General features: G+C 37.9%; 1 protein-coding gene across 1 annotated transcript in view; it reads right to left on the bottom strand.

Annotated features, from left to right (window-relative positions):
* Window positions 1-437: 437 nt before the first annotated feature.
* Window positions 438-15,221, bottom strand: part of LOC135480963 (uncharacterized) — a 90,625-nt gene continuing 75,841 nt past the window's right edge. The window contains exons 44-49 of the mRNA XM_064760894.1: window positions 13,476-13,538; window positions 11,835-11,891; window positions 10,551-10,554; window positions 2,165-2,305; window positions 1,382-1,532; window positions 438-618 (exon numbers count right to left, since the gene is read on the bottom strand). Of these exons, the coding sequence (XP_064616964.1) occupies window positions 438-618; window positions 1,382-1,532; window positions 2,165-2,305; window positions 10,551-10,554; window positions 11,835-11,891; window positions 13,476-13,538 (597 nt within the window). The remainder of the gene's footprint in view (window positions 619-1,381; window positions 1,533-2,164; window positions 2,306-10,550; window positions 10,555-11,834; window positions 11,892-13,475; window positions 13,539-15,221) is intronic.

The following is a 15,221-nucleotide window of genomic DNA, read 5'->3' as shown; positions in this document are numbered from 1 at the left end:
CAAAGTTTGAAATTCGATTTAATAGGTCGAAAAAAAAATAATAAAAAAACATAAATGAATCGAACTACTTTTACCAGCAGTGTTTAATGGGCTTTCATATGACATATGCTTCATGTTCGTGTTTTTCTTTGACTTCGACGTATATTTTAAGGAATATTTTGAACAGTAATATGCTATACAACAACAAGAATACAACATTAAGCAGATGGTGCCACTGCATTAAAAGCGGTAGAATTTAAGAGTACAGAGCACTGTCTGTATAAAGCGTGGTCAGAAGTTTCAATCGATTAATAGAAACTTTTAGTTAGAAGTTACAAATTCAACTTGTAACTTGCAACTTCAAACTAGAATAGGTAAACTAATTGTAGTTTAAAGATAGAAGTTACAACTTGTAACTAAAGGTCGTATAGGTCAAGCCTTGGTTCTTGTTGATTGTATCAGTAACGGCGATGGCCCGGGGAGTTGTAATAATTACTGTAGCCCCGGTAGTAGTAGTTGTTGTACGGGTAGACTGGTTGACTGGGTTGTTTTGTGGGCTCTTCCTTTGGGGAATCTCTGTTATAGATCGACAGCTTTACCTTCGCTACTCCGTTTTCTATGGTCATGATACGCACACCACTGGAAAAGACAGGACAATGTGTTATGTAAGTATGATCCCTAAATGTACACACCAATATTTACATGGATTGCAAAGGCCTGGAGTTGGACCATGCCAAAAACCTTAAAAAGTTGTTTCTGCTTCACATGGTGCTTAGAACTGAAAGGTTAGAGAAGGGAAACTTGCCCGGTTTTAGTATAACGTGAATGGGCAAGGTATCATATATGGTGTCTTCAACATAATGTTTCATTGGCGGCCGTACCTTGGCGGTATGGGCCCGCCCTGCTAAAAAAAAAAAAAAGCAAAGTATAATTGCTCCCCCGACGAAAAATGATTGAAAAATTGTAAAGTACGATGTAAAATATCAAGCATACATACACACATATATTCGTATATAAAAAGAGATATCAAAGTGAATTAATATATATATGCTCTTCCAAAAAGGAAGCCGTGCATTGAAATTTCCATAAATTAAAAATGTGCTAATCAAATAAGATTATAGGACAATATACTGCATTAAGCTAAGGGTCAGTGGAAAATAAAAGGCAACGCAGTAACGGAAAAATCATATTACACGAAAAGCTTGAACCACGTGACCACCGTGACACCTGATATACTCTGCTTGGCTCTCTAGTGTTCTGCTGACATAAGTGGCTTAGCTCTCTAATGTTCTCTTGGCCTGGCTTACTGACGTTCCACTGTCTTACTCGGCCTGACTCTCTAATGTTTTGTTGCTTTGTTTGGATACCAGAGACAGGAACTATGCCTTAACTTGCAACTCACCTTGTCGTGAGGACTCTTCCGTCGGCTGCCGTTTGCCTGCCGGTATGTTGGACTACAAAGCTATCGCCACATTCCAGGGCTATTCCCTCGAATGTTAAGACACTCGGATTCGAACTTGTGCGAAAGGCTTTGGAAGTGCGCCTCCGAACAGCTGGAAATATAAAATACATCCGTTCACAAATGATTTATTTATTTATTTATTTGATTGGTGTTTTACGCCCTACTCAACAATATTTCACTTATACGACGGCGGCACTACCATCAGCAGGTTGTTGGCAGACCTTCCCAAATACGGCCAGAGAATTCACAATTGAAAAACAAAATACCTTAATGTATGTACAGTTATTCACGGTTTGAATACTAATTTCACTCATTCGCCTAGAACATAACTTCTGCCTTTCGAACATTATTGAAAACTGTTGACTGCTACTTAGCTGTTACTCCGGTTTCTTATTTTTTTGGTCTTGTGATTATTGACCTGGAACGTCCATTTTGGTGGATCGCTCGAATACGAATGTTGTTTCGACGCGTAGATTTATAAGTCTGTTTGTACGGGAGAAAATATTTCCATACGTAGGAAGAGAATAGTAGCAAAGGCTGAGCTCTGCCGTAATTTCGAATAATCTGGTGCATTTACGGAAAAAAGTATTCAACAATGATGAACAAGCTAGTCCACCATGTAGGAGAGAAGCAAATTGGTCTTTAAGATGGTCTAGCGTCTGACCTTAAAGGCTGTAAAGCGCTGCTGGGCAGAAACAAAAAAGTCAATGAAATAATTCTCGCCTTTTTTCCCAGATAAAGGCTTCGCGTCTGGGGGAAGGTAGACAATGTCGTCTGTGTTCAGGGCGGTGAAAGCTTCCACATCTTTAGTTCGAACGGCCTCATTCCAGGCGGCGTACGCCCGTTTAATTTTGTCCACAGCAGCTACAAACAAAAGAGACATATATAACATAGTTTATTATTGCATGGGGCCCATGGCTCATGAGCATACAAACATATAACTTATCACTTTGTGACGATGGACAGGAGACATCAACATTTATAACCTGTATAGACAACTGCCAATAAGCATGTGATGCTGCATGTAAGCTAATACACGACTGAAAGACTCCATTAATCTAAAAGATGTTTCAAAAAACAGTGCGAAGCTTCATAATAACTGTACATTAGTCAACAGTTCCAAAAATTTTCTTCTATCTGGATTAACAGTATAACACTGGGAAATGTATTTCTCTCTATAATTTAATACAATGAGCAAACAAGTACGAAATGATATTCATCTTCAACAATATTACAAGTACTACGTTTTCCTTCTTCAACAGAAAGTTTGTTAGATATGTGCTACCTCCCAGTTTCGATTAATAGTCTATGGGAAGAAGTTCTTAACATGGCCATTGCCGCCCTAAACTTTTGTATCGCGATAATGTTTAAGTAGACAGAAGGTACATAATTCCATACAGAAGTATCCTTTACTTATATATGAGAGTCATCCCTGCCAATCTTGTATAAATATATCAATTACACACTGCATTACAAGTGACATGAAGACTTTAACGTTACCTACCGACTCGGCGTAACATGCATGACTAAGTCCAAGAGAATGTAACAAATCATGTAACTTTGATATCCAGTTAACCTTGTTTCGTGATACATAATCATTAAGTAATACAATATCAGCACGTCTTGCCATACGTCTGTCTTCCGATTGAGTAATTTTAAGCCGGTACTTAAAAATAGCTGAAACTCTCATGGTCAGCATTGTAACACAGAGCTAGGGGCACTATCACTTCGTTTAAAGCTGGAAAAAGAAATGAGTGGGGATAAACCACCGACCTTTGCAGGTACCTGGATACATATCTGACTTGAAGCCCTAGGCGAAATAGAGATCTCAACTCAAACACTTGACGTCACTGATCAAGGGTCAGATTGATGTATCGAGTAAACGTTTTAGTATCTAGCCAGGGAAGCTGCGTTAACGTGATATACACAAATAGGCCTACAGGTATCACACTGTAGTAGTCTGATGCTCAGCTTGACACTGATGCGAACCACTACGGTTTATATGCATTCCAAAACGCCTTTAACGTTCTTAGGCCACTGAGCACTGAATTACAATCCATTGGTAATATATCTTACGATTTCCTTTAAAAGAACAAATCAGAAATAATATTATCTGAGTTACTTAGGAAGAGAGATGGAGGCACCTAAATAAACTCAAAAATATAACCTTAGTTACGTCAGAATATTGAAGAAATTCAATATTTCAACTTTCAAGGGAAACTGAAATGTTGCAGTTTGTTAGCAGTAGAAAGAAACTCCAGCCTCAAAACTCCAAAGGTCACAGCCGGCGACGGAGTGCTAATTTCAACACGGCTGAAGAGCGTTGTACGCAGACTGTACGCAGTGTTCTTAAAAAGTTCGTGTCGTCGGTTTCTACTGGACTGTGCCCGATTTCATATAAGTGAAATATTCTTGCGTATGGTGTAAAACACGAATCAAATAAACAAATAAAAGTTCTAGTGATATCGGAAAATCTTATTGTTCACATTGTAATATATTTCAGTCATTATTTCTGGGTAAATTTGCCATGATTCTGTTCAAAACCTTAACATTGATTCACTTTACCCCATAAGCCTTTTGATAACTTTTTTATAGATACTGGTGTGGGAGGTAAAAATTATTAAGTGATATGTGACATATTTTTACATATCCATTGAGGCATAATGGGATTTGTGGTAGTCTCACGGTACATCTTAAATCAACCGTGTCCACGAGAGGTATACGATTTAATCTATTTAATCAAGTGTATGATTAATTACGTACGTGTTTGGGAAAATAATATTCCTGTACACAAGATATAATCTATTATAATTAATTGCTTTATTTCTTATTTTAATTGGTGTTTTACGTCGTAGGCCTATTCAAGAATAGTTCCCTCATACGCATTGTAGTGGGAAGAAACCGGGCATACCGTACGCAGGTTGCTGAAAGACCTTCCGACATATGAGAGGAAGCAATCATGAGTTGGACATGAACTCAAAGCGACCGCCTTAGTGAGAGGCCTCTGGGTCATATAAGGCTCTGTCACATCCACACTTTGGATTAGTTTAAGGACACATGAAATGCTTGGCTCTTGTTTCTGAATTTGAAATTTAGGACCTAACATTTGAAGGTAGCCTAACATATGAAGGTTCATAAAAGCTTCTCAACTTTCTTCTTCGGTTGTCAAAACAACTTTGTTGGGGAGAAACACTAAGCTTGTATCGCTTCCTGGCATGCTCTTCGATGACGTCATTTCTAAATATTCCCATCAACTGACACGTAATATGCATAGCATAGAGCTGATATTCGAAAATATAAGATATATATCATGTATGAAAAAAATTCTGATTCTAATTTTTTCGGGCATATTTTTCTTCATTTTCCTTAAAATCACACTCCTCGTTTAATAGTACCTTTTACATACCCTATAAGATCATCTGAGACCCGGTTATCCCGAGGGTTTGAACCGTGACAGAGTGGGGAACATCCTTTTCACAATCACTAAGTTTATGTCTGCGGTAATTCAGCCTCCATGGACCCTGCACGACCAAACTATTGTGGCAAACTGCAGAGCTCGTATAAGTAGTGGTAGCTGTATTGTGGCTGGGTGTTTGTATATGTTGCATTTGACTATACGTGCTAACCTTCTTTTCTGCTATACACATGTCCCTTTGTACATATCAGGAAAAACGCCGCCAGCACCATCGGAATCTTCATATTTCCTGTGAAATCAGAGGAACAATAACTTACTTACACCGTACATGGGAATGTCTGCCACCAACCTGCGGATCATCGTGGGTTTCCTCCGAGCTCTGCCCGCTTTCCTCCCACCATAATGCTGGCCGCCGTGGAATAAGTCAAATAGTCTGAGTACGGCGTAAAACACCAATCAAATTAATAAATAAATAATCTACTTACAAACTACATTTAATGATATGTTACCTTTGTAAATGCCGTACTCACGGAATAATATTTATCTTTATGAAGGCAGTCAGCTTTGTATGGAGGCCGTCGAACACAGCGCGCTGAGAAAATCTTACATGTAAAAAATACTATTCAATACTTTGTCAAAAGCTTATCGAAATAAAAATAATAATATAGCAATACAAAACATCTTCGTTGGGTATAAAAACACTGAGATAACAACCCTTGTAGACTCAAATACTAGTATATCGTATATGCGTTAGAGAAGTGAAGCTTCTTACCCGCCAGATTGGATCAAAGCAGAGCAGTGTATAATTTATACCAACCCCACAAAGCAGTGAGCTTCTTCTGACACCTGCAAACTCACCGTGGGATTTTTCATAGTTTTTTTATCAGGATTAACATCTTTTAAATCCCTGCCCTCTCTAGATGTCAAAACTACATGTAAATTACATGGTTTTCTAATAAAAAATAATTCTGGATCAATGCTCGTTGTATTCACATATTCACAATAAACCCTGAGAGGAAATGACGTTATCTAACAAAGTAACAAATAAAAAACAACCTTCGGTTACGTGACTGTACTGTTAATTAGGGATTTGATACACATTAACATTGCGAATAGTCATCAAAATAATGTCAGCCAACAACCAAACGAATTTACAAAATTATTCAGTTTTTTTTTTCATTGATTTTAACACATATTTAAAATTATAATGTTACTGCATTAAAAGTAAATATTCGACATGTAAATTGGAAAAGAGCTTAATGTGTGAAGGTCTGGCAAGAACTTGAGCGTGGCCGTGGGTCTCCCCTGGAGTCTGCACGTGTTCCTCCCACAATAATGCTGACTGCAGTCTTACAAGTGAAATATTCTTGAGTATGGCGTAAAACTCCATTCAACAGATAAATAAAAACTAAATAAATAAACCATCCTTAATGATGACAGCGGTATGACGCGAAAAGTGAGATTCACGGAAGTGTTGTTTGAACCATATAATCATGGACTGAATATGAAAAGTGTAATGTATTTCGGATTCTGTTGTATTTTAGCAAACACCGTGCAAGGTCTGATTACACCTTGACATAAAGTATTCAGTAATTTTTTTTTTACATCCTAGATACACAAAAATATTTCCAGACATTAGTGATGCTGTAGGTAATATTTGAGCATTGTTTAACCCTAAGATATACAGACAAAGACAATTGTTGTACTTCACTGCCTATTTAAACGCATGAAACAGGGTCCTTAGCGCCCCTTGTTCCACACAACACAATACGATTCGACCTTGACATTAAAGAATTCCTTGCCTTTTTTATATACCTTAAACACACAAAACATTTCCAGATATCAATTATGATGCAGGTAGTATATAAGAAGTCTTTATCCACAAGCGGTGTATACAATTTTAAAACATTTGTGGTACAGATATTTTTATTCAGTGTCTTTTATAACTTTTTAAAACACATCCACACAATGAAGACGTCAAGGTTGTCCGAACATCTCTTACCCTGCGGCTGTAGCATGTATAAGATGCCCATGGAAAGTCATGTGTTTTTTTTTTTGTTGTTTTTTATTTGTTCTCTTTCATCTGTCGGTGTCGGAGTCGTTGATGCTTATCTCCTATCATGTTTAAAGTTAATTAATCAAAATTTTCACATTAAAATACATACATCTACGGAGGCTTGGCTGTCTCGAATAGATCAAGTGCTGCAACTAGAAGGCCCTTGACTGATAAGTTCACGTATGAAATTAAGGTTGCGCTGTCTCGGCTCTGGCTTTAAATCAGAAGGTGTGTCCGGCAACTGGTGAAGGTCGATGGTCTACTTTTGATGGTATTTTGGTACACTGCGCCTACATGCCCCACACCACGGTGATATACGTGCAACATTCTTGATTACGGCACTAAATACCAATCAGCGTGTGTATGTATGCCCCGAGTTTCATGTCGTACTTAACAGTTTATCAGTTATATGACGACGAAGAATCATTAGGTGTAAATACATATATCGTATCTTCTTTTTGGGAGGGAGAGTCCACGCCGTCAAATTGATACATTCAACAAAGTATCATTTTTGAGGATAAAAACAAAAAAAGCTCACAGAGCGTTAAAATTACCATTTTAATCTCCAAGGGCAGTATTCCAGCACGATCCAAAATGGTTCACAGCCTGCACCAAAGCTCAGTGTTCTCTACACCTCTCGTGTTCATTCCTTATTAAAAATATGTGTAATTATCGAGAGAGATCGAATATTGAATTTGAATTATTATGTCTGCCGCCGTCATATAATTGAACTATTCATAATTCATTCTGGGGTAAAATCATCAATAAATAAGTAGATATTTATTTGTTTTATTTGGTTGGTGTTTTACGCCGTACTCCAGACTATTTCACTTATTCGACGTCGGCCAGCATTATAGTGGGAGGAAACCGGCCGGAGCCTAGAGGGGGAAACTCACGACCATTCGCAGGCTGCCAGCAGATCTTCCAACGTATGATCGGAGAGGAATACCTCATGAGCTGGACTTGAAATAAGTAAATAAACTGTGCTCCAAGAGCCGACAGATTGCTGATCAGACAACAAACACACATTGTTGTTTTGCAAGACGGTTATAATTTCTACGATGAGGGAATAACATGGAGATAGAGTAAAAGACAAATGATAATTTTGCGTAGGCCTTTATGTGTACATATAAGGACATATAATACCTGTCCTATAGGTTGTCATAGGTAAGGCTAAACTCCTTTACAACGTGTTTTACAAGCCTATGCGTGCGTTGCTGAGATACGTTTAAAATGTTGATATAATTTTTGAATTGTGCAGTGTACTTCTCTGCTACTGTGTGTTAGAACAGAAATCGGATTAGTGAAATGTACATGTATGAAATCGTTGGATTTGGATTTTGCTTCATCTGTCGACGATTTCTCGAGTCCTAGGTTCAAAACATTTCTCGAATTCCTGTAAGTAAAGGAAAATGTCGAAAATAAGGGCTGGGTGTCAAGTTTGGTTCAAGATGGTGGGATAAAAAATCAGATCGTTTCGGTCTAATTTTGCATAAGCCGTGGTGCTCGAGGGCGTGTAAATTGCTACTATTTACGCATTTACGTGAACAGTTAGAAGTGAATGTTGTAATACACCAAAGAGGTTAAAATATTCCCGTCAAAAAAGTAGTTACGAGGAATGTTTAACCTCCATTTGTGATTTAGATCAAACTGGATGCTACCCTGCCAATAAAAAAGACATTTTTGTTCATTTTTTGGATGTTTTATATAAGGTGATGAAAATTAACAACACAGTGCAACACAAATTGATTTAAACATTTTTGCATTTTTATACATATGAATATATCTCTCTAATAGATTTGCAAAGGCGTGTGGGGCACCTGTATACAGGGCCATGGAGGCACAAGCACACATAAACATAGGCACCAGAGTACCGTCAGTTCCCAACCATACGCCACTTACTCAGAAGTTATTTATGGTCAAGTAGCTGAAATGTGGCAGTAAATGGGGTAAATTCGGAAAACATTACCTCCAGACACTGAAGAGCGTCAAGGTCTAAGTAACCGTTAATGGTGACCCCTACGTAAATGTATTTATATATTTATTGTGTTAAGTGTATCGTTGTTAAAAGGCGTTAAAAACATTCAATACAATAAACCTTTAAAAAACCTGAATATCATCATGGTTTCAAAGTTTTATTCTTTAAAAATGTTTTCCCTTTAATTGCTAGATCTCTCGGTCAGGTGACCTTTCCCTGATTTCCCTACATACATTGTCCCCGAGGTCTCCATGGAATCATTAAGCAATCATCAATGCTCTATTGTTTAGTTTCACGCAATGTTTGCTGCAGACCACTTGTTTCCAGTTTACAGGGCTGTTAAATAGATTGCAAACATTTTCCGATTGTCGAACTTTCTAACTTGGTGTTAGAAACTATATGTTACATCTATATGCCAACCAACAGATGGCGCTGTACAATGTACATGTATGTGTACAACACAATGTGTGATAATATTATCGGAATTATGTCATCTCAGTGGTTAACAAACACGACACCAATTTATAGGTTCACAATACACATGTTTGACTACCCCGATAAAACAAACAGTTCTTATTGGTATCTTAACAAAAACTGTCAAAAATAAGTCTAGTCCCTACAGGGCTCATGGCAAGGGACTTGCTCATGCAATATAACGGATTTGTAAGTCTTCTTTACTATGAATGTTTCTTTACAAGAATTCCAGGGCCATGCCAGATCACGTTTGTTATGTGGGATCAGTCACCAGTCTTTTTGTTGAGAAATTTCTGTTTAGTAAATAAGGATTTATTTATTTACTTGAGTGGTGTTTTACGCCGTACTCAAGAATACTTCACTTATACGACTGCGGCCAGCATTATGGTGGGAGGAAATCCCGCAGATCCCGGGGAAAGCCCACGACCATCCCCAGGTTGCTGCCAGATCTAGTAACTAAAGAGGTGTGTTTATTATAGTTAACATTTTCATCTGTTCACAGGGTTTTTTTTTTACCAACGCTTACGAGATTTATGAGTATTTGTGTTTATTGAAAACATCAGTATTACTTTGTAAACATATGACAATGTTTAGACCAAGTAACATATCTGTTTAGTTTCTGAACATGCTTTTTGCGGCGAATAAACACCAGGACGCGTTTATAAACTGTAACAAAAATGAAACACGCACTTTTAGTACGTACTTTGCCAATGCATAATTTAGTGTGCATGCACCATAGACTCTTCGCCCAAAGAACCTATTAGGCATTTCAACTTGTTAGATTGCACTCTTAAGCAGAAGTCTTTTCCTTTGGAAACTGAAGATTAACCTTTAATGTTTCGGGAGAATCAATCTGTATACTACTGTTCACTCCGAAAGATTTTTATTTTCTCACCTAATTCTTTTAAAACAAAATCACATCCTCCATAACGATGGATCCCTGTAATGGAAGAGAGAGGAACAAAAGATGTAAATATAGAAAACATAAATTGGACACCCATCAAAACGGTATAATATTACATCTCTGTAATGGAAGAGAGAGGTACAAAGGACGTAAATGTCGAACACTTAAATTGAATACCCATCAAAGCGGCAAAACATTACATCCCTGTAATGGAAGAGAGAGGAAAAAGGACGTAAATGTCGAATACTTAAAAGGACACCCATCAAAGCGGTATAACATTACATCCCTGTAATGGAAGAGAGAGGAACAAAAGATGTAGATATAGAAAACATATATCGTAAATATCGATCGCTTAAACTGGATTCCCATCAAAGCGGTATAACATTATATCCCTGTCTTAGATTTATTTATTTATCTAATTGGTGTTTTACGCCGTACTCAAGAATATTTCACTTATACGACGGCGGTTAGCATTATGGTGGGTGGAAACCGACCAGAGCCCGGGGGAAACCCACGACCATCTGCAGGTTGCTGCAGACCTTCCCACTTACGGCCGGAGAGGAAGCCAGCAGGAGCTGGACTCACAGCGGCCGCGTTGATGAGAGGCGCCCGGATCATAGCGCGCTAACCTACTGAGCCACGGAGGCCAACTCCCTTCCCCCCCTCTCCCAACCTCTGTATTAGAAGACAGAGGAACAAAGGACGTAAATATCGATCACTTAAATTGGATATCCATCAAACCGGTATAACATTACATCCCTGTAATGGAAGAGAGAGGAAAAAGGACGTAAATGTCGAATACTTAAATGGACACCCATCAAAGCGGCAAAACATTACATCCCTGTAATGGAAGAGAGAGGAACAAAGGACGTAAACGTCGAATACTTAAACTGGATACCCATCAAAGCGGTATAAACATTACATCCCTGTAATGGAAGGGAATGAAACAAAGGACGTAAACGTCGAATACTGAAATTGAAACCCAACAAAGCCGTATTAGATTACATCGCTATAATGGAAGTGAGGGGAACAAATGATGTAAATGTCGAATACTTAAATGGATACCCATCAAAGCGGTATAAACATTACATCCCTGTAATGGAAGGGAATGAAACAAAGGACGTAAACGTCGAATACTGAAATTGAACACCCAACAAAGCGGTATTAGATTACATCGCTATAATGGAAGTGAGGGGAACAAAGGATGTAAATATCGAACACTTAAATTGGATACCCATCAAAGCGGTGTAATATTACATAAAGGATCTTGTATGGTGAAACGAAGAACTGGCTTTTTCGTTTTCTTTGGAAGCAGTCACTGTGTTAATTTTCATTGTGAAGTTGACTAAAGCTTGCACGGTATATGGGCTCAGTGTTGTAGATGCACACCTACATGTAAATACAGACACCACTGTACCACTAATTCCCAGCATGAATTGGTCTACGTCCTTGTTTCTTCCTTCCGAAATGTCGTATGTGTGGGAGGTGCGACTGCCTCTCTACACAGGTCATCGTCAAGAGCATCATGTCAATAAACAAGTACACAGAAATTGTTCTCTATCTTACCTTGTCGGGTCCTTGTTCCTGATGAAGTACATCATCCTCAATAACGATGGGTTCAACCTAAAAAGCGATCAGATTAGTGTCTTGTAAATTCAGAATCTTTCTCGTAGTCATTTTCATGTAATCAAGCTAGCGATGTCCAAAATCATTTACCTTGTGATTTACTAAGCCATATTAACTCTTCGAAGCCCTGAGCGTGGATGCATTTGTTTGGAAACAAGGGAAACAAAGGAATACAGACTGGGACGGTCAGTGATTGGCTGAAAATCCCCTGGCGGAAGCACGCTAGTAGCAAAGCCATTGGCTATCGAAAGAGAAGGCTTCTGAAGACTTTTATATGTACAGTAAAGCAAGGGAGATTACGAAGCCTATAGCACAGTATCAACATTGCTGCCAGGAAGATACATAAAGTCTGCTAAAGGGATTTTGGACTAGTACAAGTCATAATCAACAAGATTATGAAAAAGGTGTGTAGCTAAAGTTCCTTTCTTGCTTTTAATGTTTAATACAGTCTGATAATTGCCATAATAAGGGAAGCATAACACAAGGCCAAGTTGTTCAAAAGTGTATTAAGACATAAGCCCGGTATTACCTTTAGTCCAGACTAATGTGTCACTTAATTTGTATTAGGATGAGACTGGTATTAAGATTTAAGCCTGGCTTAACTATAGTACAGTTTTGAACGACTGGTCCCTGAACTCTAGAAGTGCTCTTATCAGTCATTTTTTCAACCCCAAATCGATGTGTAAATATGGATTTAATCGATTGAACACATATCAAGATATCTTGTTAACATGTGTGGGGAGGAGAGGGGGGGGACAAAAAACACGGAAAGTATCCTTGAAAAAGTTCGTTTGCAAAATCAAATGTCAACAACCTAAAACGATATTATTACGCATGCGTTCTACGGGATTTTAAACTTTCACCATAAAATTAACTGTTTCGTTTTAAACACATTTCTGCGTCCTGGCGTGTATTCATGAAAGCTATGTTGAGTAACTAAAGAGATGTGTTCATTATACATGACTATTATTACGTAGTAAACATATGAAATGAATAAATACCCATGACCACGAATGACCCAGTGAACATAATTTTGTTGTTTATCAAGTGGTAAACACCGATAAACATGTAAATGTTTACTGCAATCAACTTTACTGAATCATTTTAGCGTGTTTTCTCCTATAGCCCACCGCCACCTCCCTCACCACCTCTGCTAATTTAGAATTCCTCTCTTTATAACAGGTGTGTTTTTCTAAGCGCTGGTGAAAGCATTCAGGTCTAAAATATGATGATTGCCCTCTGAATTTGTCTTTGTGGGCGTCCAATACTTGTGTTTATATGTCCACAAAGACGCCATTAGAGTGTAGGATACATATATCCTGTATTACTGGTCTCTGTTTCCAAACGCAGTCGTGGTACTGATCTTGGTATAGTGCTCCGTTCACATTCGTGTGATGCCTGGTACGCGTATATGATAAAAACTAATGAGCCTTTTAGCAAAATACATATTCGGCAAACTTGAAATTTGTTCCGATATGCTATGAACTAAATCCCCATAATATGGAACAGCTACTTTTCATTGATAACAATAATTATCGGATAAATCTAGCAGGATCGCCTTGTTACAGTCAGGAAACTCACCTCTGCCGCCCGTTTCTTCTTCATTGCGTCCATGTCAGCTATAATTATACTCTCTTTGTTATTCTGAAAATCAATCCATTTCATTTACATCTAGAACTTCACAAAATCATTTAAACCCGCACATAATAAGGTGATTGGTTGCTTGTTCCCACGTGACCAACCCCTTGGCCAATGATATCGAGCGTTCGCATCAAGCTGGGATATCAAAGGAAATGGTGACAGGTATTCAACAGTTACAAACGGTATTGTCGGATTTTTTCTAACAATTAAGTGGGAATTAAAATCCTACACACAAGACACGGTCTTTATTTACATAGGGCTTGTTTCCCCCGGAGCTCTGCCCGGTTGCCTCCCACAATAATGCTGATCGCCGTCGTAAAATTGAAACATTCTTGAGTAAGGTGTTAAACATAACTCAAATAAATAAATAAAAAGAAAAAACAATAGGTTTAGTTGTTCTGATTTCATAAGTTTTCAACATAAAAACACGAAGAGTTTATACACCAACAACAACCAATACAACCAGTATTTCTTTATCTAATTCACTACGGTAACGTGCATGAAGTTGTTTACAGGAATCGAGTTTATCGCCCTGTATCCAGTGATAATTTGGAATAGGTTTTCTGTAACGGATCTTACCGCAGTTTCACGTTTCTTTCTCCAGTCGAGCATGTCGTCAACAATGACAATTTCCTTCTCAAGCTGAGTGTAGAAACCCCTTACGAATACTTGCGTGTACTTGTGCATGTATGTTCATTAACTCATCAATGTCAAACGCCTTCACTCCAAGTTTCTTAAGTAAAGAGTATAATTTCTTGCACAGGGTATAATTCTCTTGTAAGTTAATATGGACAGAGCGTCCACAATAAGTGCCTTTTTGGTTTTCAAATTTTAATACAGTCTAATAATGGCCATAAAAATGAATGTATAACTCAGAACCCAGTTATTCCAAAGTGTATTAAGACTTAGTAAGCACAGTATTACCTTTAATCCAGACTAAGGCGTCACTTACTTTACAGTAGGATGAGACTGGAATTAAGACCTAAGGCTAGCTTAACTGTAGTACACTTTTGAACAACTGGTCCCTCAACTATAGAAGCACAAAGGTGATCGCATTAGTCCTTTTTCCAGTCCCTAATCGATGTGTAAATATGGATTTAATTGACTGGGCACTGATCAAGACATCTTGTCAACAAGGAGAGGCTTTGAAGAAAAATGGGTGTACATAGGTCTATGCACGGAAAATATCCTTGAAAAACGTCAAGCCACACTTATTGTTTCCTATGATACATGTCTATCCGTTGCATGGTTTGCAAAATCATATTGCAACAGCGTAAAATGTTATCATTAAGCATATGTTGTATGGGACTTCAAACTTTCACTCTAAAAATAACTGTTTCGTGTTTAAACACATTTCTGTCAGAGTTTAAAAACACGTCCTGGCGTTTATTCATGAAAGTTGTGTTGAGTGACTAAAGAGATGTGTTTATTACACATGACTATTGTTATTAGTAGTAGCATTATGTAGTCAACATATGAAATGAATAAATATTAATGTGGTGCACATGTTCAATGATCACAAATGACCCAGTGAACATAAATTGTGTTTATATCAATAGTTAAATGCTGATAAACGCTTAAATGTTTACGGTAAATAATTTTGGATGTTCACTGAATCATTTTTAGCGTGTTTCCTCCCGAGGAGGTGTAGGTCTTCATCAACTATAGCCTACCGCCATCTCCATC

This window comes from Liolophura sinensis, chromosome 13 (genome assembly GCF_032854445.1).
Source record: "Liolophura sinensis isolate JHLJ2023 chromosome 13, CUHK_Ljap_v2, whole genome shotgun sequence".
In the NCBI taxonomy this organism is placed as follows: Eukaryota; Metazoa; Mollusca; class Polyplacophora; order Chitonida; family Chitonidae; genus Liolophura; species Liolophura sinensis.
This window is presented reverse-complemented; position numbering and strand designations above follow the sequence as displayed.